The sequence below is a fragment of the Glandiceps talaboti genome, chromosome 10 (assembly GCF_964340395.1).
Source record: "Glandiceps talaboti chromosome 10, keGlaTala1.1, whole genome shotgun sequence".
Classification (NCBI taxonomy): domain Eukaryota; kingdom Metazoa; phylum Hemichordata; class Enteropneusta; family Spengelidae; genus Glandiceps; species Glandiceps talaboti.
The window spans coordinates 11,268,268-11,291,851 of record NC_135558.1 but is presented as its reverse complement, the minus strand read 5'-3'; the positions used below and the strand labels follow the sequence as shown (position 1 = coordinate 11,291,851).

The 23,584-nt window shown below is 36.5% G+C and overlaps 2 protein-coding genes across 4 annotated transcripts; one reads left to right on the top strand and one right to left on the bottom strand.

Annotated features, from left to right (window-relative positions):
- Window positions 1-1,231: 1,231 nt before the first annotated feature.
- LOC144441175 (hamartin-like) lies at window positions 1,232-22,392 on the bottom strand. The gene is made up of 18 exons (XM_078130723.1): window positions 22,284-22,392; window positions 21,721-21,824; window positions 21,084-21,233; window positions 20,581-20,725; window positions 19,950-20,101; window positions 19,300-19,373; window positions 18,813-18,937; window positions 17,504-18,217; window positions 16,474-17,242; window positions 15,446-15,492; window positions 8,604-8,737; window positions 7,687-7,859; window positions 5,814-5,910; window positions 5,085-5,180; window positions 4,314-4,458; window positions 3,481-3,569; window positions 2,706-2,774; window positions 1,232-1,901 (listed from the first exon to the last, which is right to left on the bottom strand). Exons 1-18 carry the CDS (start codon window positions 22,390-22,392, stop codon window positions 1,344-1,346), a joined length of 3,750 nt encoding a protein of 1,249 aa, XP_077986849.1. The 3' UTR covers window positions 1,232-1,343.
- On the top strand, window positions 10,175-14,680 carry LOC144441183 (complement C1q-like protein 2). Of its 3 annotated transcripts, XM_078130734.1 has the most exons (5): window positions 10,175-10,259; window positions 11,952-12,121; window positions 12,598-12,696; window positions 13,024-13,140; window positions 13,335-13,383. In XM_078130734.1, exons 2-5 carry the CDS (start codon window positions 11,953-11,955, stop codon window positions 13,337-13,339), a joined length of 390 nt encoding a protein of 129 aa, XP_077986860.1. In that variant the 5' UTR covers window positions 10,175-10,259; window position 11,952; the 3' UTR covers window positions 13,340-13,383. The 3 variants fall into 3 exon arrangements, with proteins under 3 accessions (XP_077986860.1, XP_077986857.1, XP_077986859.1); XM_078130731.1 differs by having other exon boundaries at window positions 13,024-14,680; XM_078130733.1 differs by lacking the exon at window positions 10,175-10,259 and adding an exon at window positions 12,143-12,205 and having other exon boundaries at window positions 11,953-12,067; window positions 13,024-14,680.
- Window positions 22,393-23,584: the final 1,192 nt, after the last annotated feature.

Here is a 23,584-nt window from a genome sequence, read left to right as displayed (position 1 = left end):
ATAGTACATACTAAAACTTAATTATTTTTCAAATCTGAGTAGACAAAATGTGCTAGAACATACAAAATGTTTTGTCACATTTATTGCATTTCATGTGATATGCTTACTTTTAAAAAACACCCATTAAACCATATATTTCTACAAAGCTCTTGATCTCCTTTATGTGAAAATGCAAGCGAAATGTCAAAATACTTAGGTTTTGTCTGCACAATGAGGTTCGGAAATGAAGACTTGCTTTTCAAATTTATTGGTAACCAAAAAACGTTCATATAATTTTTATATCATACATAAATTTGTGATAAGAACTTTTCCCAGTTGCAAGACATGATTAACGTTTCAGTAATTGATATTATAATATAAGTTTTTTTTTTCTATGAAAAAAAAATTAATCGCCAAAAACCATCAAGTGAGAAACTGTCTATTTAGCGACCACTTTGACAAATTAAAAAAAAAAGTCTGGATATATTGTTATTTATTTCCAAAACTTACAGACATTATTACATATGTACATACCAATGATAAACGCATACTTGTGCAAACGCATACTAGTGGTATTTGCTGCTGCAGTGCAATACCAAAAAACAGTATTGCATAACCATGTGTATAAAATGAGTGCACAATACCGAAAACATTATGGTATACTAGTATACAAAAGAGTGTGCGGTTGTTCCATATGTATCCAAAATCACGGCAACACATGTATTTTTTGTGAAATTTGCTGTTTTGATAAACATATGTAAAACCATAGACAGTGGAGGTCTATGGTAAAACCAAATGAGACATTGTACATGTTAATTTGGGGGTTGATTGTAGCCAATCAACAGTATATATCAACAGGTTGAAATTGTGATTTCATTGGAGACACTGATTTTTGGATGTGGACCCAATCAATTTTCTTGAATTTATTGTACTATAACATGTGTAGAGCTGAACAAATACATTTAAGCACGGGTAATTTACTAGAGTTCAGAGTATGATATAAGGAGGAAATCATTGCATCTAACAAGACAGTTTCAAAAAATGTTTCAGTTGAAACTAATACAGAAATTATCATTTTCTACATACCAGTGTATTTTTTATTGGTGTTAAGTTTACGCAAGTAAAATTTACACAAGTACCCCAGGTTTAAAAAAAAGAAGATATTTTTTTTTTACCTGGGCTCTGTTCCAGCATGATAATCCTACTAAAACATAAAAAATGGTGTTAGTTTTATCAGCTTTCATACCTCAGCTCTAAAACACATGGTTTCCTATTAAATACACATGTAGTACATAAGTGGTATGCAGCATGGCTGTTGAAATAGCCATCCTTTAATGTGATTTGCTGGTCTTGCAGCTTGGATGTCAGTCCTTACTTTCATCCAATGGTTGTTCGTTCAAGTTCAACGTTGCCCCCTGTGGTGGATAACTCCGCGCTAGCTGTCCACTTGGTTTCGTAACATTTGTATCATGTGTTCTTGGCAGAGTGTTTGCCTTGCCTGTTTTATTGTGATCCACGTCATGGAATCTTTTGAACGGTGATGAAGTACTGAACGTAATACCTGGGCTATTAATATTAAACAAGGGTCTGACTGGTTCCACATTCCCACCTCTTCCTGCCTCTGATGGCACTTTGACTTTTAGATTACGTTTTGTAGGACTGTCTGAAGTGCTTTCCTGTGAACTAGTGAGGGATGATGACGATGATGGCGTGGTTGTCGTAGACCATGAACTGAGAGGGCTGTCTCTATCTGTTTTAGAATTCCTCACACCATCACTTCCGTTGCGTTTTCTCATAGCTGATTGGTGTTCTGGTATTGTAATGCCACCCTTCTTTTGTTCAAGGTTGTTGTACAGTTTTAGTATATGTGCTTCTAGTCGCTGGTTGGTTTTCTTTAGTGAAAGGTATTTTGCTTCCATGGCCTAAAAACAGATTTTTCGAAAACAGAGGGATTTTAAAGAATCAACTAATATAATATGTTTACAGTTCTTTAAAAGGTTACATGTTTTAAAACAGACAATACTAAAATGTAACCAATACACGTAACATAATTTGATAAGCCGAGAGATTTTGACTGCAAACTGTCAGTCTTGTTCACTCCATGATAGAGGGCGCTGTTGATAACCAGAGAGATTTTGACTACAAACTGTCAGTCCTGTTCACTCCATGATAGATGGCGCTGTTAAAACAGACATTGATAGATAACTAGTGTTGGTTTCCAATGATAATACTAATAAAGTTTATTTATAATGTGCTTGTTCTCTGTAGAGCTTCAGGTGCTAACAACCATTACCCCTGGCATGGATCTCTTATAGTGGCACAATGGCACAATGGCCCTTTACACTTCCTCAACAACCATACTAGTTGTATTTGCACTGCAGTGCCATACTGAAAACATTATTGCATACCTGCATGCAAATGATATGCAAATGAAGGCATGACCATTCGTTGTACACAGAAGCATGTGATCGAACAGTATCACTTTTACAGAAATTTGCTGTTTCGGATAAACACATGTAATAATAACAGGAACCCTGTCAGATGAGTGCAAAGGTGGGTACTTGGGGAAATTTGTATTCATACTTGCTGCCTTTTCTGCTGCACTTTCACTCAATACACTCGTGAAAGTTAGTACTGCCACAGAGAACACTTCATGCACTTATGCATATACCCACAATACACCACACTTACACTCGCACACCATGGGGTTCTGTCATAGAACTTACCTGGATCTGTCCTTTTGATAAACTCTTTACGTTTTCCAGAAATCTCTTCTGGTCAGTGGCTGCCGTTTCCTATGTACAATTGCAGAATGAAAAACAACAAAATTTTGATGACCAATGTCTGACATATGAAAATAATCATAGCTAGATCTGGAATGAAATTTGTTATGTATCAATTACAGGAGAAATGAAGCTGCCTTGGTGATTCACTCATTTAGACACAATGTTTTTACACAACTTCAAAGGCAATAAAAACAACTATAAACTTTCAAGGTGCTGCACACAGTGGGGTGTAGAAGCAGACTAGACAAGCTACCCCAGTACTACGTTGATTATCATTTGGAAAGTAAATAATTGAAGCCATTAAAATCACCCCATACATGTGTAATTTTTTCAGCAGAAGCCTACTTCTACCAGTGTAAACAGATAGCAATGCTTGTCAGTGTTCAATGTGATTGGGTACAGATCCTGCTGTGTGTGTGTTGTGTCTCTGTTATTGTTAGTCTGCAGTTGAAGTGTGTCTATCTTTGTGTTAAAAAACATCATGTCCCATGAATGAAACACTAAGGTAGCTTCATTCCTCCTGTAGTGTAGACGGTGATTGGATTCAGAGTCACATTTCACCAAATCTGACAAAAACATTGAAATGTTAAGCACATGAGCATTGGGAAAATTGTTCCTTTCTCAATATTACAGAATGACAATAATTCATAGCTACAGTCAGAATACAGCCACACAATATTTTTTGAAGAAATACTTAAACTAAGACAAATCTTACCTTTTGAGTTACAGTAGCTTCTAGTTCATTAATTCTCACTTTAGATGCATCTAGTTGAATGTTTAATTGTTGTACCTTCTCCTTGTAGCCTATAAAAATAATATATTGAGATGTTTCTCATGACATGATCACCAACTGTATGTATGCAATCTGACTTAAAATGTGGCCATCTGTATACCCAATTGACACACACACACACACTGACACACACTGACACACACACATACACATACACACACAAACATACATACATACATGCATACATACATACATACATACATACATACATACATACATACATACATACATACATACATACACATACACACACATACATACATACATACATACATATATACATACATACATACATACATACATACAGTAGTACACACAGAAAAAAAAACACACACACACACACACACAAACATATGTACATATCGTACCTACAGTAGTACACACATACACATGTATATACTGACCGACCATCCATCCACCCTTATACATATGTATGTATGTATGTATGTATGTATGTATGTATGTATGTATGTATGTATGTATGTATGTATGTATGCATGCATGCATGTATGTATGTATGTACACACTTATACATACACACACACATACACACACAGACATGTAAACAGACATCTACCCCAAAACACATGCACATACACACATGAATTAACCCCCCCACATACACACACACACACACACACACACACCGCATATGCATACTCATACACACATACATAGTCTCAGACATGCACACATATACATAACTATGATAGATGTATATGTACTCAATGACAATAACACAAAATAATACTTACAAGTGATTTCTCCCTTGTATGTCATTTCTATCATATCAATCTCATCTTTACTACAAATGATAGTGTCTTTGTCTTTGCTCAGTTTGTCTTGAAGTTTCTGAGCAAACTCTCCCATCAATATGATTTCTTTCTTTAACCTGGTGACCTGTAAATACAGTTAATAACACTATGACATCATACACTGCATTTAGGAAGCAGGGCCTATTATATAACCATGGTTGTCTAAGCATAGTAAGTGTAACCATGACAACTCTCCATACTGTCAATAAGTTTATAGTCTCATGCTTTCAGCACATGTATGGTCTTGCTCTGTCTGTCTGTCTGTCTGTCTGTCTGTCTGTCTGTCTATCTGTCCATCCATACCTGTCTGTCCTGGTGTCTGTAAGTATTTTTCTCTGTCATGCCTTTTTATCTGTCCATCATTGTTTACAGATCTCTCTTTCATTCTGTCTATTTATCCATTCATGTTTATTAAACTTTTCCTTGTACCTCTTCCTGGTCAATGTATTTCTCTATTCATACTTGTCTATCAATTGTTTTTGTCTATCTGTTTATCATATATCTATTCTTCTATGTTCTTTTCCCACCTGTCTTTTTGGGACAATTTCTTTCTCTGTCTGTCCATCTTTGTCGGGCCACCCATTCATACATGTCTGTCTCCTACCTTTCTACCTCTTTGTTAAGACAAGCGATGTTGTCTCAAGTAATGCATCTTGGAAATTGAAAATAGACTCTTAAATTTAAACTGAGTTGTCATGGTTAATATCTCACCTCATTTTTGTACTGATCCGTCAGTGCTACTTTCTCTCTTAAATCCTCAACTTCATTGGTACAGTTAAACAGTTGTTCACTTCTTAACTTCAGATCCTGCAATCAAAGTGAAGCAGTAAAAATAAACATATTGAGTTATCAGAAAAACAAAAGATTGCATACTTTGGCCACGAGGAGTCCTGATTAGAAGCTGGCTATGACTATTCAGTACTATTTTCAATTTGATAAAATTAGTATTTCCTAGTGTTTCATGGCAAACATTGGTTGTATTTTCAACCAATCAAAGCATTCCGCTAAGTTTGTTTCAGATCACGTAATTTCTAGGAACTCACAGTAATTTTAGACACAATTTGTTGATTGTTTCTTGTAGAGTTGTTCCCCACATTTTGTTAACTGTGTCATATACTGCAGCAGACATGTATTGTAGCCCCCATTTTTCCTCATGTGGGATGCCCTCGTGTGACATGCTTTCAAAAATGACTGCAAGCCTGATGTCGTATTGTTGTATAAATTCATGACCCCTCTTTTTGTCTATCATGTTTTGATTATATATTCCAGGAATTAATGGCATACCAATTGGGAAACTCGTATTTGTGTGTCTACGTATAGAAAATTCTGTATGAAGTCAATCAAATATATAGTTTCAGCCCAATATTATGGCAAAAGAATGATATTACAAATACAACGTAAAATAAAAGTTTGAAATCGGGAGATAAAATTGAACCATACCATTGTCAGTTTTTCCACATCTTGCATCTGCTGTTTAGTTTTCTCTGTAAATTCTTTGTTCTGATATTTCAGCTTTTCATTCTCAGCCTTGAAACAACTGAAACAGAATTACACAAGACAATAGGGAACTTGCAATCCAGACTGAGCATGCTCAGATGCAAAGGACTATGGGATTATATCTGTGGTTATCGTAATACCTAATCTGGAGCTACTGATAAAATTAACCTCCCACAATTGTCAGGGTAACTATGTATTGATTATTTGTGGTTACAAACAATGTATCAACATTGTTTACAATACTAATTGATTAGTATTTATTATCACATTTCCCATGATGCAACATTCAACATGGCGCGTTTGCAAGTTCTCTATTAGATGTCCTCAACATCAATATCGTGGTTCAGCCAAGAAAAATTGACTGAAGTGATATAGGAGACCTTAGGGTCATGAGTACTTTATAGTTTAGTGAGGAATAATATAATCATACCTGTATACTTTATGAAAGACTGCGGAAAAGTAATGGTGATTTTGAAAGTTTTGATTCATATTTGAAGCACCACAGAATCAAAAGACATAGGTGTATACAGACACATTTTGTTGTGATGTAAAATGAATAGGGTATATACCCATATTAATTTTTTGGTTTGAACATTTTCATCTCAGCATACATGTGGTATCAACCAGGGTATAATTCCACATTTTTTGTTTGAATGTGTTCAACTTGGCATACATGTGGTATCAACCAGGGTATAATTCCACATTTTTTGTTGGAATGTGTTCAACTTGACGTACATGTGGCATACCTGCAGTATCAACCACAGTATAAATTCCACATTTTTTTATTTGAATGTGTTCAAGTTGGCATACATATGGTGTCAACCAGGGTATAAATTCCACATTTTTTTGTTTGAATGTGTTCAACTTGGCATACATGTGGTATCAACCAGGGTATAAATTCCACATTTTTTTGTTGGAATGTGTTCAACTTGGCATACATGTGGTGTCAACCAGGGTATAAATTCCACATTTTTTTGTTTGAATGTGTTCAAGTTGGCATACATATGGTGTCAACCAGGGTATAAATTCCACATTTTTTGTTTGAATGTGTTCAATTTGGCATACACATGGTATAAGTCCATCTGTTAGCCATTGTTGAATGATAAGACACAGAGTGGTCATAATATGGTGAATCTGTTAAACCTATCCTTTGTGTACTAAATCTTTCCAGTGACTATAAACTACTACACATCCCTCTCAATGCAAACCTTCCGTTTACCAAACTTCTGGCCAACTTCACATTTAAGGATTACAAGAGGGTACCCCCTAATTTGGCATAGCGAATGTTAAAATTTGGTCATAGCTACTGATTGTATGACAATACACAATGACGTGTGTCAAGTATAAACTCTGTTGAGTTCTTCAAAGAGCATTACAATAGTGGTAAGGCATGTTTTGATTACTGGTAGTCGCAAATAAAACACTACAGCAGAGGAACAACACAGAATATGAGTGCTATTAATGTCATCTGCTGTCTTTATGGTACAATATTGTTCTGGCCCTCACTTCTGGACTCATAACCAGAATATGGTGTTGAACGCATACTTTCACATTACACTAACAGCTCTACTTGTTGATGATTTGGTGTTTATAGTATTTTTAACACGAATTTTTGAATGAAAGTGTTTACATAGATGTTGATAAAATGATAGTATATGTAGTGAGACATGGATGTGAGCTGCCATCTTGTTTCTACAAGACCTCACACACACACCCACATACACACCCACACACACACACACACACACACATACACACACACACACACACACACCCCCCACACACACACACACACACACAACCTCATCCCTGACACTAAACTTGCCTTAGAGAATCTTGAAGGTGTTTATCACGATCTCTGTTTGTTAGTCGGAGTTTAACATTTTCTTCTCTGAGGCTCTTCACTTCCATCTTGGCATCTTTGAGTTGTGATTCTAGTAACTTAACATCGTCGAGTCGAGTCCTGGCTAATTCTTCCATTGCAGATGCCTATTAATCAATAACAATAGCGTAGATAGTTAAAGGCCCATAATTCAATCCCTCGCTCCTAGTATTGACCTATCAGTGGAGCCATATATGGATTACACAGGATCATTATTTTATTCTGGACAAAGATAACTCTACCAGACAACTGCTTATCACATGTAAATCTTAATATTGAACACATATTGCCAGGCATATATTCGGGCTATAGCACCCGTTTATTACACCCGAGGGACTGTGAGTTACCAGAATCACATGCTCGGGAAATAGCATGATTCTGGTAACTCACAGTCACGAGGGGGTAATGAACGGGTGCTATAGCCCGAATATAGGCCTGGCAATATGTGTTTTATAATATACCTCATGCTGTGAACTCGCGGTGGCAGACGACATCGTCAGAAGCTGCCATTTTGACCTGCTGTGAACTCGCGGTGGTCACGTGACCATGTAATAGTTGATGGAACTATTCCCCTAGGGAAAGTCATTCTATCTTCCTATCACGTGACTGATTCTAGCGAATCATGGCACAGCATTATCACTAGGTATATTATGATCAATATTAATCTTAATTTCTATCTCAGAATCAATACACAAATATTGTTGCATGCCAACCATCATGTTGTGCACTTTGCATGTTACGCTTAGATTTATGAAAAGAAAGTGTTCTATAGCAGTTACAACAAATATTGGCTGGTATATTCAGAGCTGTGAGTCTAGGGTGAAGTATGTTTCTGACACTTAATAACTTACTTTATGAGTTTTACCGAGTAATCTTCTATTACGCTGTGCATGTAATTCTCTTTTATGACGTTCATACATTAGTTGGTGATGTAAAAGTTGAATCTGTCCTTTCAAAATATTGATTTCATCAGCTGGTGGAGGCCCTGAAACAAAATATGATCATTTTAATGAACTCTCCAATACTTTGAGGTACAGCAAAGCAAAGTATGGTGTTGTTTGTTTTGTTGTTGTTTGGTTTGTTTGTTTGTTTGTTTGGCGGTAACAGAACTACAGAAGCAAAAGAACCTTTTCAGTGATGGCAGTAGAACTACAGATGTATTAAACAAGATTGCAAAACTAACATGGTACACACATGGTACACACATGGTATACACATGGTACACACGTGGTACACACGTGGTACATACATGGTACACATGTGGTACACACATGGTATACACATGGTACACACATAGTACACACATGGTATACACATGGTACATACATGGTACATAAATGGTACACACATGGTACATACATGGTATACACATGATACATACATGGTACACACATGGTACACACATGGTATACACATGGTACACACATGGTACAGACATGGTACACACGTGGTACATACATGGTATACACATGGTACACACATGTTACATACATGATGCACACATGGTATACACATGGTACACACATGATACATACATGGTACATACATGGTACACACATGGTACACATATGGTATACATATGGTACATAGGATCTCATTTTGTACCAATTTTGCAAAAATGGCCCAGGCATGGGAGAGAACCAACTGTGGACAGACCTAAGGACAGAAGTTACAAGATCACAAAAATGCACCACTTTAGAATTTCTTAGAAGCACATAAGTATGATTGGAAAAAAAATTGAAAATTAATATTGACACAAGATAACAACATCAGACTGAGTGTTCTTCAAAGATTCATGATAAAACTATGGTGGACTACATGAATGTTCTAGAATTTCATACGATTGAAGTGACGTGACAAATATCCTAAAAATAGTAATCATCCTTCACAAAAAAAAGAATAAAATAAAATACAGCCTGATTGAATCTGACACTGCTGGACTTGTTTATCACACCATGATGTTATTGTATTTCTGAGAAAGAAAGACGCGTGGGAAAGTCTTCAAAATCACGAACCACTATGTAATAAAATGAATGATTTATGTGAACAATTATTTGAACTGAAATAATTCTTGTCTTATGTTTATCATCATAAGACTTGCACTATTTCTGTACCATCTGATGATAGTCTAAAGACCTCCAAAGATGTTCAGAGAATGAAGTACACAATAATTGTGACAGGAGGGGATAGCAGGATGTTTTTTGGTAAAGATGGATTTAAAGATAACACTGAGGACGTATATTGTACCTGTAGACTGTACTGATATTTAGGACAAAATTCACACAAAATATGACTTCTTGGGTCTAATTACAAAGTCAATGCTATTACAAAATCACAAAAGTTGTTGTTTATATGTGAATCCCCTATATCAGAATGGTTTGAGCCGACAACACAATATTACAATGAGACATCACAAGTCTTTTCACTCAGTACGAGCCTGACTTCTTTGTACTCTAACAGAAAAAGTTTTCATCTGTTGGGAAAAACACACTTCATTCATTTTAAAGGTAAGTTTAACTTAAATTATTATATTTCAATGTTAACAATTTTTCTTTTTGTGACTAAAATGTTTGCCATCATGGTAGTTCCAAGACTGAATAATGGCTGTGAACTGTGAGACACAAAGACAGGAAGTTCAATTTCTTATGATAGGACATTTGTTCTAATAATCAATGAACACAAGTTAATTTTATGGGACAACATCAAAAGACTGATGAAGGAGAAAATGTATGAGTTTATAGTAAAAGCCACTGTCAGTCCACCTATAAGAAAATGTCAGAAATAAAGTAGATTTTGTAATTCTACCGAAGACAAACAGACTCATTTACATTTCAAACCCATCCAAATAGCACTATTGGTGTTGTAGCACAACTGTACAGTTTGTCTTATTTGCTCATCAGCTCCATTCACCAAGAAGTTTTCTAGATAAAAGTTTTTGACTAAAATTCACTTTTTAAATACCTAATTTGCATATCACTGATAGGATCATGTTCTGAGTAATTCTTCATCAACACATCTCGTAAACATCCCCAGAAAATTTCAGCCTAATTAGTATTCTTGGAATTAAAAAGATTTTTGGAAAAAAAGTCACATTTTTAGACTAATATGCATATCATTGATAGGATTACTATGTTCTGATTAGTTCCTTAATAACCATCCCCACCAAATTTAAGCCCAATATGTTCAGTACTTTTGGAATTAAAGATTTTTAGTGAGTGAAAGTGTAACAGAAAACACTGCAAGCATGAGTGCAAATACCCCTTGAGTACCCACACTGGAACTCATGTGGCATGGGGTTCTGTTATCTTTACATTCATGTATGTTTATCTGAAATGGCAAATTTCTACAAAAATCATAAAAATCATACAGTGTCATCACAAGATTTCATGTGTAGAGAATGGTCACATCCTCATTTGCATACAGGTATGCAATGTTGTTTCCAGTATTGCACTGCACTGCAAATACCACTAGTATGCATATGTGCACCAGTGCAAGTACATATGTTATGTTTATTCATGAATTATTTTGTATTCATAAACAATAATTGTATCTAACAATATATTTTCAATCAGTCAAATGTTATTAATAAGAAGTTCTTGAACCACAACCTTGAGTTCTAAGTGTTCTGCTGAGGCTGTGGCCTTGCTATGACCTCTGTACTAATTCGCACGAAATAGTAAAATTTCACGGGAAATTAGTAAATTGATATCTATCTTCTATAGAAGCTCCATTCATCAATTTTACAAGGCGTACAATTTTCATTTCTTCATGATCAGGATAACAAAATGAGTATACTTGTATTTTGATTCTGATAAAACTGTATTACAGGATTGTGTTGAATGGCATTGACACAATACTTCTAAACAGCTTTATCAGACTTGTTGTGCGAATCACAAAATAATTAGAGTTCTATTTACTAGTATATAAAGGCATTCTTACATTGATGTTGTGCAGTCAAGTGGTAGTTTTGTTGTATGATTTATGAGTTAGAATTGATCAATGACGCCCAGTGTCAGCATTCAGTATCAAGTATGATTGGAAAAAAAATTGAAAATTAATATTGACGCCCAGTGTCAGCATTCAGTATCAAGTTTACTTTAATGGATGTCATTGTGCAAATACTTGCATTAACTTCAGCTTGCACTGAAATTGCTAGCAGCTTGTAAACCAAGGAAACTGTCTCTATTTTGATATTTCAGCATGGACACTTTGGTAGTCATTTTAACATTAGCAGTGTTAATACAGATGTCTACTACTCAGACCACTGATGACCAGTGTTTAAGTATTTGTTCCAATTCATGGCCAGATACTAGAGGTGCTCCTGGTCAACCTGGTGCACCAGGTATTGCTGGACCAGTTGGTAGACAAGGTAAGAACTGCTCGCTATCAGGTCCTACTGTCCCTCCTGGTCAACCTGGTTCTCCAGGTATTAATGGACCATTAGGAAGACAGGGTAAGGACTGCCCTCTATCAGGTCCTACTAGCCCTCCAAGGGTGCCCCAGGTATTGCTGGACCAGTTGGTAGACAAGGTAAGGACTGCCCTCTATCAGGTCCTACTGGCTCTCCTCGTCAACCTGGTTCTCCAAGTATTAATGGACCAGTTGGTAGACAGGGTATGAGCTGCCCTCAACCAGGTCCTTCTGGCCCTCCTGGTCAACCTGGTGCCCCAGGTATTGCTGGACCAGTAGGAAGACAAGATAAGAATTGCCTTCTATCAGGTCCTACTGGCTCTCCTGGTCAACCTGGTTCTCCAGGTATTAATGGACCAGTAGGAAGACAAGATAAGAACTACCCTCTATCAGGTCCTACTGGCCCTCCTGGTCAACCTGGTATTTCTTTTGCAGGCCAACCTGGTGTTATTGGTCCTATAGGAAGTCAGGGTATAAAAGGTGAACCTGGTGACAAAGGACAAAATGGTGACCTTGGACCAAAGGGAGAATCAGGTATGTGTTGTCTTATCTATTTCTATATTTGTTATCAGCTGAACACCATAAATATATCTTGAACCTGACAAAAACATTACAAATCTATGCCCTCTATGACCATATCAGAAACCAAAACATCCTATGTTTTTTTAAATTGCCCCCCCCCCCCCCCCCCCCCCCCGTAACACCTGGTAGGTATGTAGCCGAGTGAAAATGGTGAATTTTGTTCATTACATACTACAATAAAAAGTCATTGCATTAAAAAGTGAAGTTAAAGGTTGGTTTACTATAAAAACTATTATTCTAAACTAGTAGTTTCACACACTGTCACTCTTTCTTTCTAAGGTCAACCTGGGGTCAAAGGTCAGACTGGTCGACCTGGAAAAACTGGACCCATAGGTCCTAAAGGAGAAGTAGGTGATAATGGTGTGAAAGGAAACCTGGGTCAAAAAGGAGACAAAGGTGAAACTACTCAACAAGTCAAGGTGGCATTTACTGTGAAACGTGATGCTAGTCTATCTGGTACTTCCTCTGAACAAACCATCACCTACACAGGTATCATTCTACAAGAAAATGCTAATATTGATATCAACACTGGTGTGTTTACTTGTCAAGTACCTGGTATCTATTACTTTTCATTTTCATTTCTTTCACAGAATAATAAATATCTGAATGTGAAGCTAAAACACAACAACTCTGTTCAGTTTGGAATCTTTCAATCATCATTATCAAGTTACAGAACGCAATCTCAGAGTGGTATGTTACATCTAAATCAAGGTGATGAAATCAAGTTAGTATTAGACTCAGGTACAAATCTGGGATTTCATTATTCCTCCAGTCGGCCTGTCAACATATTCACTGGTTATCTTGTCTATCCTGATTAAATACATCAACACAAAATAACCTTCACTTCACTACAAAACGTATTATGACAAAATCTAGAAATCAGAAATTCACAAACTCTGAGATGAATGACAGGTACTAGTCTTACATGTATAATTTTACTGAGACTCAAAACGACAACTATTATGATATGGCTTTGAGATCAATGACAAGTACTATTAATAATTAATTAATTAATCAATCAATCAATCAATCAATCAATCAATCAATCAATCAATCAATTAATTAATTAAGAATCAATCAATCAATCAATCAATCAATCAATCAATCATGTATTATGCTTCACAGTGGTAACCCCCTCCCTCGCTACATTTGAACAAGTTAATGTTACATGTAGTTGATTCCTGTGATAAGCACACTTGTAGCACTAATAATAATTAAGAATATAAATAAATAAAATTAATACTACAGTCCATTGCTGGCTACTGTTCATATAACCAATACAACTAAGTTTTGGGTCCGCACCCAAAAATCAGCACACCAATAAATCACAATTTCAACTTATTACTATACTACTGATAGATAAAATAGACATCTAATTAACATGTACAATGTCTAAATTATTGATATTTTAACAATTTTCAATAAATAAATTGTTGGTTGCCTGATTCAAAAAAAAATGATACCCAGTTACAACTAGTATAGTTTTGAAGTGTAGTATGTGTAGTTTCTTATTGGTTTCTGAGTGCTTGTATCAAACATCAAACTGAACCAGTAAACACTAACCTGCAACATGCTGTAAATGGTACAACTGAATCTTTTAAATGCACCCTGAAAACCTACCTTTCTACAGTTCATTACGGAGTGTAACTTTTTAAAACAGTTTTTCTCTCTCTTCTTTGTGTGGCACTTTTAGTATTTTTTTCATTTTGTTTTCAGATGACACTTTTAATACTTTATGGTATGATAATTTTAAGTATTTTAGTGTTGGTATATTTTGTATTTTATCCTTTTTGTTGTGTAAAGAGTACTGAGACGTAGTGTAGTGTACTTTTAAGAAATTAAATGATAATAATAAAAATAGTACATATAGTGCTATTCATACTAAGATTAGCAAATTACACTTTTTAAAAATAATACTCGTCTACATACTATTACTTCTGGACTGTTTTTTTATTAACTAATAAAAATACCGATTTGTGAAACATCAATTATTGCTTTGTGTCATTGTAATCTTTGTGATTACTGTTAATCTCATAATAGTCCTTCAATCTTGACTCAGTGTACAGAAAGAACTGAATTGAAATAAATTACTGGTATTATCAAAATTTACTGCCTTGATGTTTACCAGCAATACTGTGTACATGGTGGTACCATGTACATAATGCTGCAAGTAAACATCATAGTTGGTACTATGAGAGTACCCCTATGGTGTGTTAGTACCATGTACACAATGCTGCAGGTAAACATCATAGTTGGTACTATGAGAGTACCCCGATGGTATGAGAGTACCCACGTGATGTATGGATGTATGGAATCCATTGTAAACCACCCCTACCTCCATACTATAAAAGAACACCCATGGTGTGGCAAATAGGCTATGTAGCCCGCATGAATATAGGGTACATGAATATTATGCTAATTAGATATGGTAATTAGGTGGTCATGTGGTGTGTAAATGCTAGTGTGGTGTACTTGATGTATTAGCATGATTTCTGGTGATGTTCTTTATGGATGTACTTCACTTACATAGAGATATGCCAGTGCACAGATGTATGGATGGAAAGAAAATGGCTGTGTACAGATGTATGCATGAACAGAACCAATAGTAATAGTCCTCCTCCTCCTAGTTGTGCCATGGGGAGGGGGGGGGGGGGGACTAAAATCACAACAATACTGACATGTATAGAAGTGTACAACATACCTCCAAAATGAGTCCAGTTGACTGACGGTTGACTCGTCAATGGTAACCTAAGTAACAAGGCAATAAAATCAGCAGGGATAAAAAAAAATTAGTAATGAAAATTTCTTCTCACAGAGTCAAAAAATGGCTTGGAGGCTGACTCTGCATTTGACTACATGAATAGAAATTTTCATTACTATTAACATATGAACCCAAGTCCATGAACATTCATTCTCACATAAGAAACATGTTCATGGGATATTTTTCGTCTTTAAATGACTATAGGACTGAAGAAACATGACTTTGGTAGACAAGACTATAGTATTCTTGATCACATGACATCCTGGTAATTAAAAATTATTGACAAACCTGTCAGTCCCCCCAAACCCCTCTGATAATCTATTCATCATCTGTCAGTCTTGCTAAATGTAAGAACTGTGAAGACTGCAGCAAACAGATTATTGTACATTATACACATCAGGATTAGTTGACTTTTCACTGCAGAAAGATTTGGTCATCACAGGTTTTAATTTGCATATTAATTTGCATATATATTAATATGGTAATTTGCATATTTTGTATTTGATATATTCAGGTGTTTACCTAATATGTCTTGCCTATAAATACCTTGAAAAAGAATTTTTATTCGAAAAGTCGGATTACATCTATTTATTCGGACTGTCTCACCAGATCCTTATGCATTTCATGGTAATTTGCATATTGGTTTGCATAGTGATCAGCATATAATATGCATGTTTTCAACATTGAAACATACACTGACATGTTTGTCTTTAACACATACACACATGGATACTGGGATCAGCCAGTTCTCTTTACGTGAAAGTATTATTATGATTCTGTCATTCAAAAGATTACTAAAGCTCACGGAGGGTTGAATATTCATGAAGCATGGGAGAAACCTATTAAGCATGGCGGCCTGGGTGGTAAGGATGGTGTTAGCACTGTGCTTTCTCGATAGTGGGGAGAGCACTGTGTGACAGTACGTGTAGTAGGTTTGATGATATTGACAGATGATAGAAAACACTAACCTGCTAAGTTCTTCAGCGTGGACTTCACTACCTAATTCAATATGCCTGTCTAGTAGTTGTGGTGGTGATAATGCCGACAAAACATTTCCACCCATAGAACTAAATGATCCCCCAGGACTCTGGAAAAGACTGGAACATTGCGGAGACTGTTCTAACTGTAGAATACACTCAGATAGCATTGATGGTGGCAATACCATCGGAAACAGTTTCATGTACGGGAAAGAATCTGTTTCAACATTTCTATTATGGATTTCAGTCTGTGTTGTATCACTGTCTTCTTGTATTGGAGTAAAGCTGTGAGTAGTACTTGTAACAGTCGTGGTCTGACACGTTACGATTTGCGTGATTATGTCTTTGCCGTTATCATCTGTACCGACGCATGCATCTATTGTACTGGTTCGACTGGCTTTCTCTAACTCTTCTCTCTTACTATCAGGCTTTTCAAACGAAGTACCACCAGCTTTAAAGTCGTCCACATCTTGTAGCTTTCTCATGACCTTTGAACTGACAGGGTAACTGCTAGCTCGAAGTCTAAAGTCCAAATCATCTATGTGAGGCTCCAAGTCACTACAAAAGTTTATCCTTTCATCGTACCGGTAGTCTACGCTATGCTCATGATGTAGTGTTGTTTCCGGGTAGCTAGATGGTCCTGTGAGGAATTCAGTGGTACTTTTGAAAGGTGTCACTGAACGGGACCTCTCAGCGGCATCATTTTTAGCATCTGGCTTTCTTGGAGTGTTGACTATGCTAGATATCTCTTCATTGACATCTGAAATCATTCAAAGAAATCATCATACTATTTATCTTTCAACCTGTGTTTGGGAAGTCTTTAAACATACATGTGAATACCCCAACATTCTAATTTTGCATCATTCTCATTTCATACCCTATGACAAATTTTCTATAACTTTCAACACATTTTTTACAAACAAGATTTTCTGCAGATACCCTTATAACTTAAACTGGTCTTTGACAGACATTTTTCATTTGGTGACCCTTGATCTTCAACCTTTAACCTTTGAGTCCTCACCTTCCAATTCTTTCTCATCTTGTTCCATACTCTGTGACAAACCTTCGATAACTTTGGACAAGTCTTTGACAGACACGTTTTTCTGTATTTCATCACTTCTCTTAGTCTCTGCTTCTTTGTCGGCTTCTTCCTGTAACCTCTCTGACAGTTTTTCAGCCATGTTTTCCACTTTTACTCTGTTAGCAGAACTGTTAGTCTCATCACTGTGACTCTCTCTACTCTGCACTCTGACACTGTTCGTTGCTACATTCTCTCTGTTTGGTGTCGCTGGCAGAGATGCACACTTGTCCTCGTTCTCAAGTGGTGGTGATGGCGTTGCAGATTTGACCACCCATGACTGAGTAAGTCGACTGAGAATATTTGCTCTACCCCTTGGCATTCGTTGAGTTGGATCACCACTACTTTCTGTGGCTTCTTCATTAAACTGGAAACTACTTGATGTACCTCCTGAACTAAGATGTGTGGGAGTTTGTGGAACTGACTGGTACAGTGATCCTGAAATATCAGCCAAACTACTGGATGGTGATATTTGCGAGGGAGGGGTTGTCAGACCACAAAGTACAGAGGGACTCCATACTGTTGTCACTTCACTTGATAAGGATAATTTCACTGGATGTTGCGGAGTACTGGGTGTGCTGTAGTCCAACTGGTTCTTCAGTCGTACATCTTTTTCAAAATGTCTTTGTTCAGCTGATCCATCTTGAGAAATAGTACCTGTGATAAAAGAATACCAACAGTTTGAAAGTCAAAATAGTTTCTCTTAGACCTGCAACTGAAGTATTATTTTTCAATCCAACAACCAATAATACAGTCACTCGAAATTGTATTGGAGGTGCTGATTTTTTGGGGTAGACCCAAAAATCAATTTGATTGCATTAATTGTACTGTATTATGTGTACAGCTGCATGAATATATTTACCACCAGGTGGCTCAATACTGTGCATGGTATACAATATTACAAGTAAATCAGTAGATCTAACAAAACAGTTTCAAAAAATATTCCAGTTGCAGCTCAGTGCAGCTTTAATGTATTATTGCATTATGATGACCCCCTAGGGTGGTCATATTTATTATTATAGCTCCCTAGGTGGTCATATTTATAGCTCTGTTTCTCATGATTTGACCAACCCTATATTTATGCAATTGGCCAGAAAATGACAAATAATAGCACCACCTACAGGCAGATCAGGAAAGAATCACAATATCAATGATGGAATGATGTCAAAACCACAAGTGTGTACCTGGACGAAAATTGTCATTGCATACATGGTAAGTACATGTTATGTTTCTATACATAAACTCAACAAACCTGACTTTGAAGCTGATTTCATCACTTGTACATGATATGGTATATCATCCCGGGTAGATTCCAATGTGTCTAGGGATACTTTGGCACACTCCATCACAATATCATGGGTCTCCATCTTTTTCCATCTATGTCAAATAAAATGTCAATATAGTTTAATTGTTATGTAAAAAGATTGGCTGCTTGTCATCTAATTATCTGTCTCTGTCTGTCTGTCTGTCTGTCTGCCTGTCTGTCTGTCTGCCTGTCTCTGTCTGTCTCTGTCTGTCTGTCTGTCTGTCTGTCTGTCTGTCTGTCTGTCTGTCTGTCTCTCTCTCTCTCTCTCTCTCTCTCTCTCTCTCTCTCTCTCTCTCTCTCTCTCTCTCTCTCTCTCTCTCTCTCTCTCTCTCTCTCTCTCTCTCTCTCTGTCTTTGTCTCTCTCTCTCTCTCTTGATTGTCACTATCTCAGTATGTGTGTCTAATAGTTGTATGGTGTTGGTGTTAGCCTTACCTTGCTTTATCTGTCTCCATATCTTTAGAGCCTGTCACTAAGTTAGGATGCATTCTGACATGTTCCAACATAGGCTGTAAGTAGATGGAAAACAAACAAAGTTATATCTTCGTTTGATTGGATGGGAAGCCCTCAACTTGGGTCTTGATGACAAAGACAAGATGATTTGTGGTTATACACAATGTGATTAATACAACATCCCAATGATGCTACTTTCCCATGATGCATCATTCAAGATGGTGGGGTCCAAGTCCAATATTACAAATATATTATACAAATCATGTAACAAATATCTCTGATGCCCATTACAGTCATGGTAGCTAAATGACCACTAAAAAGTATTTTTGAAGAAATACTAGTAGAATTTTGATGAGGAGAAAAACAAATTCCTAGTTACAGCTACTCACTAACTGGGTCTTGACACACCAAATACTAGTACATCTCCAATGGCAACGCTATTCCCATGACAACCCCATTCTTGACACCCCCATTCCTTTGGCAACCCTATTCCTAAGGAAACTCAATCCTGACACTCTTAGTCCTATGGTAACCTGCAACCTTAGCATTTTTACTTGTATAGCAAACCTATTACTATGGCAACCGCATTCCTATGGTAATATTACCCATCAAAATGACAAGATTGTACCTACCAAAATAACCTTGTTGAATTCTTTGTTGGTATCTTTGCCATACCTTTCTCTCAGGTATGACAGAAAGTTACACGGATACATTCCATACAGACGGTGAAATAATGAATAAACAGCTACTTGTAAATGCAGAATAAATATGTCTGGCACAATGCCTGTAAACAATATGTAAGAAATTATACCAACTTAATAAATTGAACAACAGACTTTTACAAAGTGAATTCAATGCTTGTAATTATGAACAAATGGCGCTTCACTGACAAAGATACTTCAACAGAATTAAATATCACTGGAAATGCTAATCAGGTCAGTTAGTCTGTAAGATATGACATATCTTGTTTAAACCCTTCCTATGATAAGTTCATTTCACTTTTGAATTCTGATAAAGTAACTTATTTAAATAACTTAGCTTCATTTATTTATTTTCGAAATGAAAAATAGAGAGGAATCTCCCTCTATGAACTGAAACGCTTGTAACATTGTTTGCTCTTTGGGCCTGTGGCCTTATTGTTCTGAAGTAAACTGATTGATTGATTGATTGATTGATTGATTGATTGATTGATTGATTGATTGATTGATTGATTGACATGTCTTGCCACGCCCATCAGCTACAGAGTAGATGACTGACACTTACCCGGTGGGTTTAATTTCCATGATGCTAGACGACTGAAGCCATCGAATATATCTTGTAGATATGGACCAACGAATGACGGTATAATTGGTAGCAATGTAGTTATGATGAGAACAGAGCTCATAACAACAAGAACATCAGTATCGCTCTGTAAGGCAAAGAAATCTGTGTTAGTAATGACCTGTTGTCAATTTCACAACGACGTGTATTCTGTACGCACAGATGACTGTACAAGTTGTTTTCATAAGGGATAATTGTCACCTGACTGCATCCTGCATTTAGGAGTAAAAACACTTTCTGTCATTTAGGCTGTTAGTTTTTCCATAGACTATGGTTTTTCTTTTCAGAAGTCACTCACAATTAAAAAAAGTCAACATGTCTTTCCACTGTTTAATAATGAAAATATTATTTCAAATGTAGTAAGGACAAAAAAGAAGTCAACATTGTAATGGACAGGGCAACAAACTGCAATAGAGGGCACACGTCATAGAACTATCTCCCCTTACCTTTATACACTGCAGCAATGAGTTGAAGAGTGGTGTGTGCACTATCTTGTGTAGCCATGAGGGTTGTTTTCTTACTGTACAACCCAGTAATGTCAACGCCACTGTTTTACGAGAACTTTTCAGACACTCGTTGAGTTTTTCAAATAAGTGCTGAAATAAAGATAAAAATACATGCAAGTTTATATTGTACTCAGCTTGAGATTGAAGCCTGTCTACTGTTGCCATGGATACCTACTTCATGGCCTCTGTACCATGGATACATACTGGACTCTAAGTGGGCCATACAAAATACAAACATTAAAGGGGAAAGGATACCTTGTAATTTGTATAACATAAGTTGTAGAGGTCCCCTTGTAAGGCCTGCACTGTAATTCCACCTAAGTTCTGATCAATGTCAACTCTGTACTGATATGCAAAAATGAATGAAACAAATCATTTTATCTTGTTAAACATCCAGGTTTTTAGTTACAAAGTATCCATTCCCTTTATGTTAGTATAGTTTTAAGTCTGTGCCAAGTCATCACTACAAATAGACTATAAATAAGTCTATTTTCACCTTATCTATAAATAAGTCTTAACTCATCTACAATTTAAATAAGTCTATTCTTACCTTATCTATAAATAAGTCTATTCTTACCTTATCTAGAGGTTCTCTGACTGTAGTAAGGATCTCTATAGCTCTCTGTGAGTTAGACGCCATGTAGTAATCTACCAATCCATTCAACAGCCATGGTTCACGTGCTATTAAAAAACACAGCCAGCAAAGTTTACTTAGTTTCATAATTAATACATAGAAAGACAATTCAAAGATACTTCATGTATACAAACTTTCAAAGGCAACAATATTATATCAAAAATAGTAATGATACTCTCTATAATTCTTTTTCATCAATTTGTCTCATGATAGTAAGAGCAGTGATCACTGGCTCTCATGGATTCAGTGTTACAGCAGTGCAGTGTCCCCAAAAAAATCTTGCACTGTTTGGCAATCAAACTGCATGACATCCTTCTAGGTACATTGTAAGTGCAGTGGTAAGTGGCAAAAATAGATGCACTTTCAATTTGACAGCACTCTGCCACCACCAACCCCCTCTTTTTTTAAAAAGAGCAAACACTTCTGCTTCTGACCAGCACTCCTAGTGGTGAAAGTACAAACCCTTTTGTCTTTCTAACAACTATGGACATGTATGTAGACTTTACCTGTACTCAGATTCTCATGAATAAGAGTTTTAATTTCTTCCACGACGTGAATATCATTGGATTCTAACAGATTGAATAATTCACTGGCATCTACAGTTGTGGAGGCCATGTCTGTAGATTAGTTTAGCAGCTGTATAAGTATGTGTGGACTATGGTAGTATCACATGATTCTTCAACTTGATATACTGAAATGTAAAAATTATGAACGGATTAAAATATCACACACTAGCTATCAAGGTGAATTATTAAATCTCATATAAAATGTTATGCAAATACATGAGATGAATAAACTTGAAAGCTACACCAGCTGCAGTCTAGTTCCTGACAACCGTATTCCGATTTTTACACTATGTTATCTTCACACATTACATCTAGTCAATGTCGTTACTCTCACACAGAATTCTGTGCTCCCTGACCCTACAGCGTTCATATAAACATGATGACGTTGTCGCGTCCCCATGAGATTTTAGTTTAAACAGACTAGAGATAGAGTCCTTGTTGGACACCTGCATATCATATCAGTCCAGCTGTACTAATGAATAATGAGCGATGACGACAGCCTGTCAATTTTGTGATCGATTACTACTGACATGCACTGTTTGCGCTTCGCCAAGCATGGGGTTGAAGCACATTTAACGCCATGAGTAAACCTAACGACATTGACTAGACATAAAATGTGAAGATAACGTAGTGTACAATTGGAATACGGTCATCAGGAACTAGACTACACAGCTGTGAAGGGAGTATTTTTGGAGGAAAATTTTGTTACATACATAATGATTTATTGTTGATGCAGGCTGTAAACTATGTCACCAGGCCATCCTTATTTAAGTTAGTCTAGTTGCTATACATTGGCAAGACTGTCGACAGTTGCTCGCGCCTTTTTATCCCTACATTTTATCTAAACTTAAGTCGTTGCCGTGCTCCGATCCGGCACAATACTACTATAATCGAGGGTCAGGCCTTCAGGCCTCATTCTCTCTGGCCTTCGGCCCTCGATATCAGTATGCGATTATAGTAGTAGTGTTGCGCCGGATCGGAGTGCGGCGATGATAAAACGTAGGAAAAAAAGGCGCGAGCGACTGTTGACAGTCTATACATTGGCTTGATCTTCTATAATCTCTCACGCCATTGTATAGTCAAATGCCTTTATCTAGCGCAACATTCCTTTTTTACCACCAACAGTGATAGTCTTATGCTATTGAAGCATTGATATACATATTATGATGTTATAGTGTCCTCATTTCCTCATGGAAGTAGAACCGACACTGTGGGTGATACTTCCATGATACTTATATTCC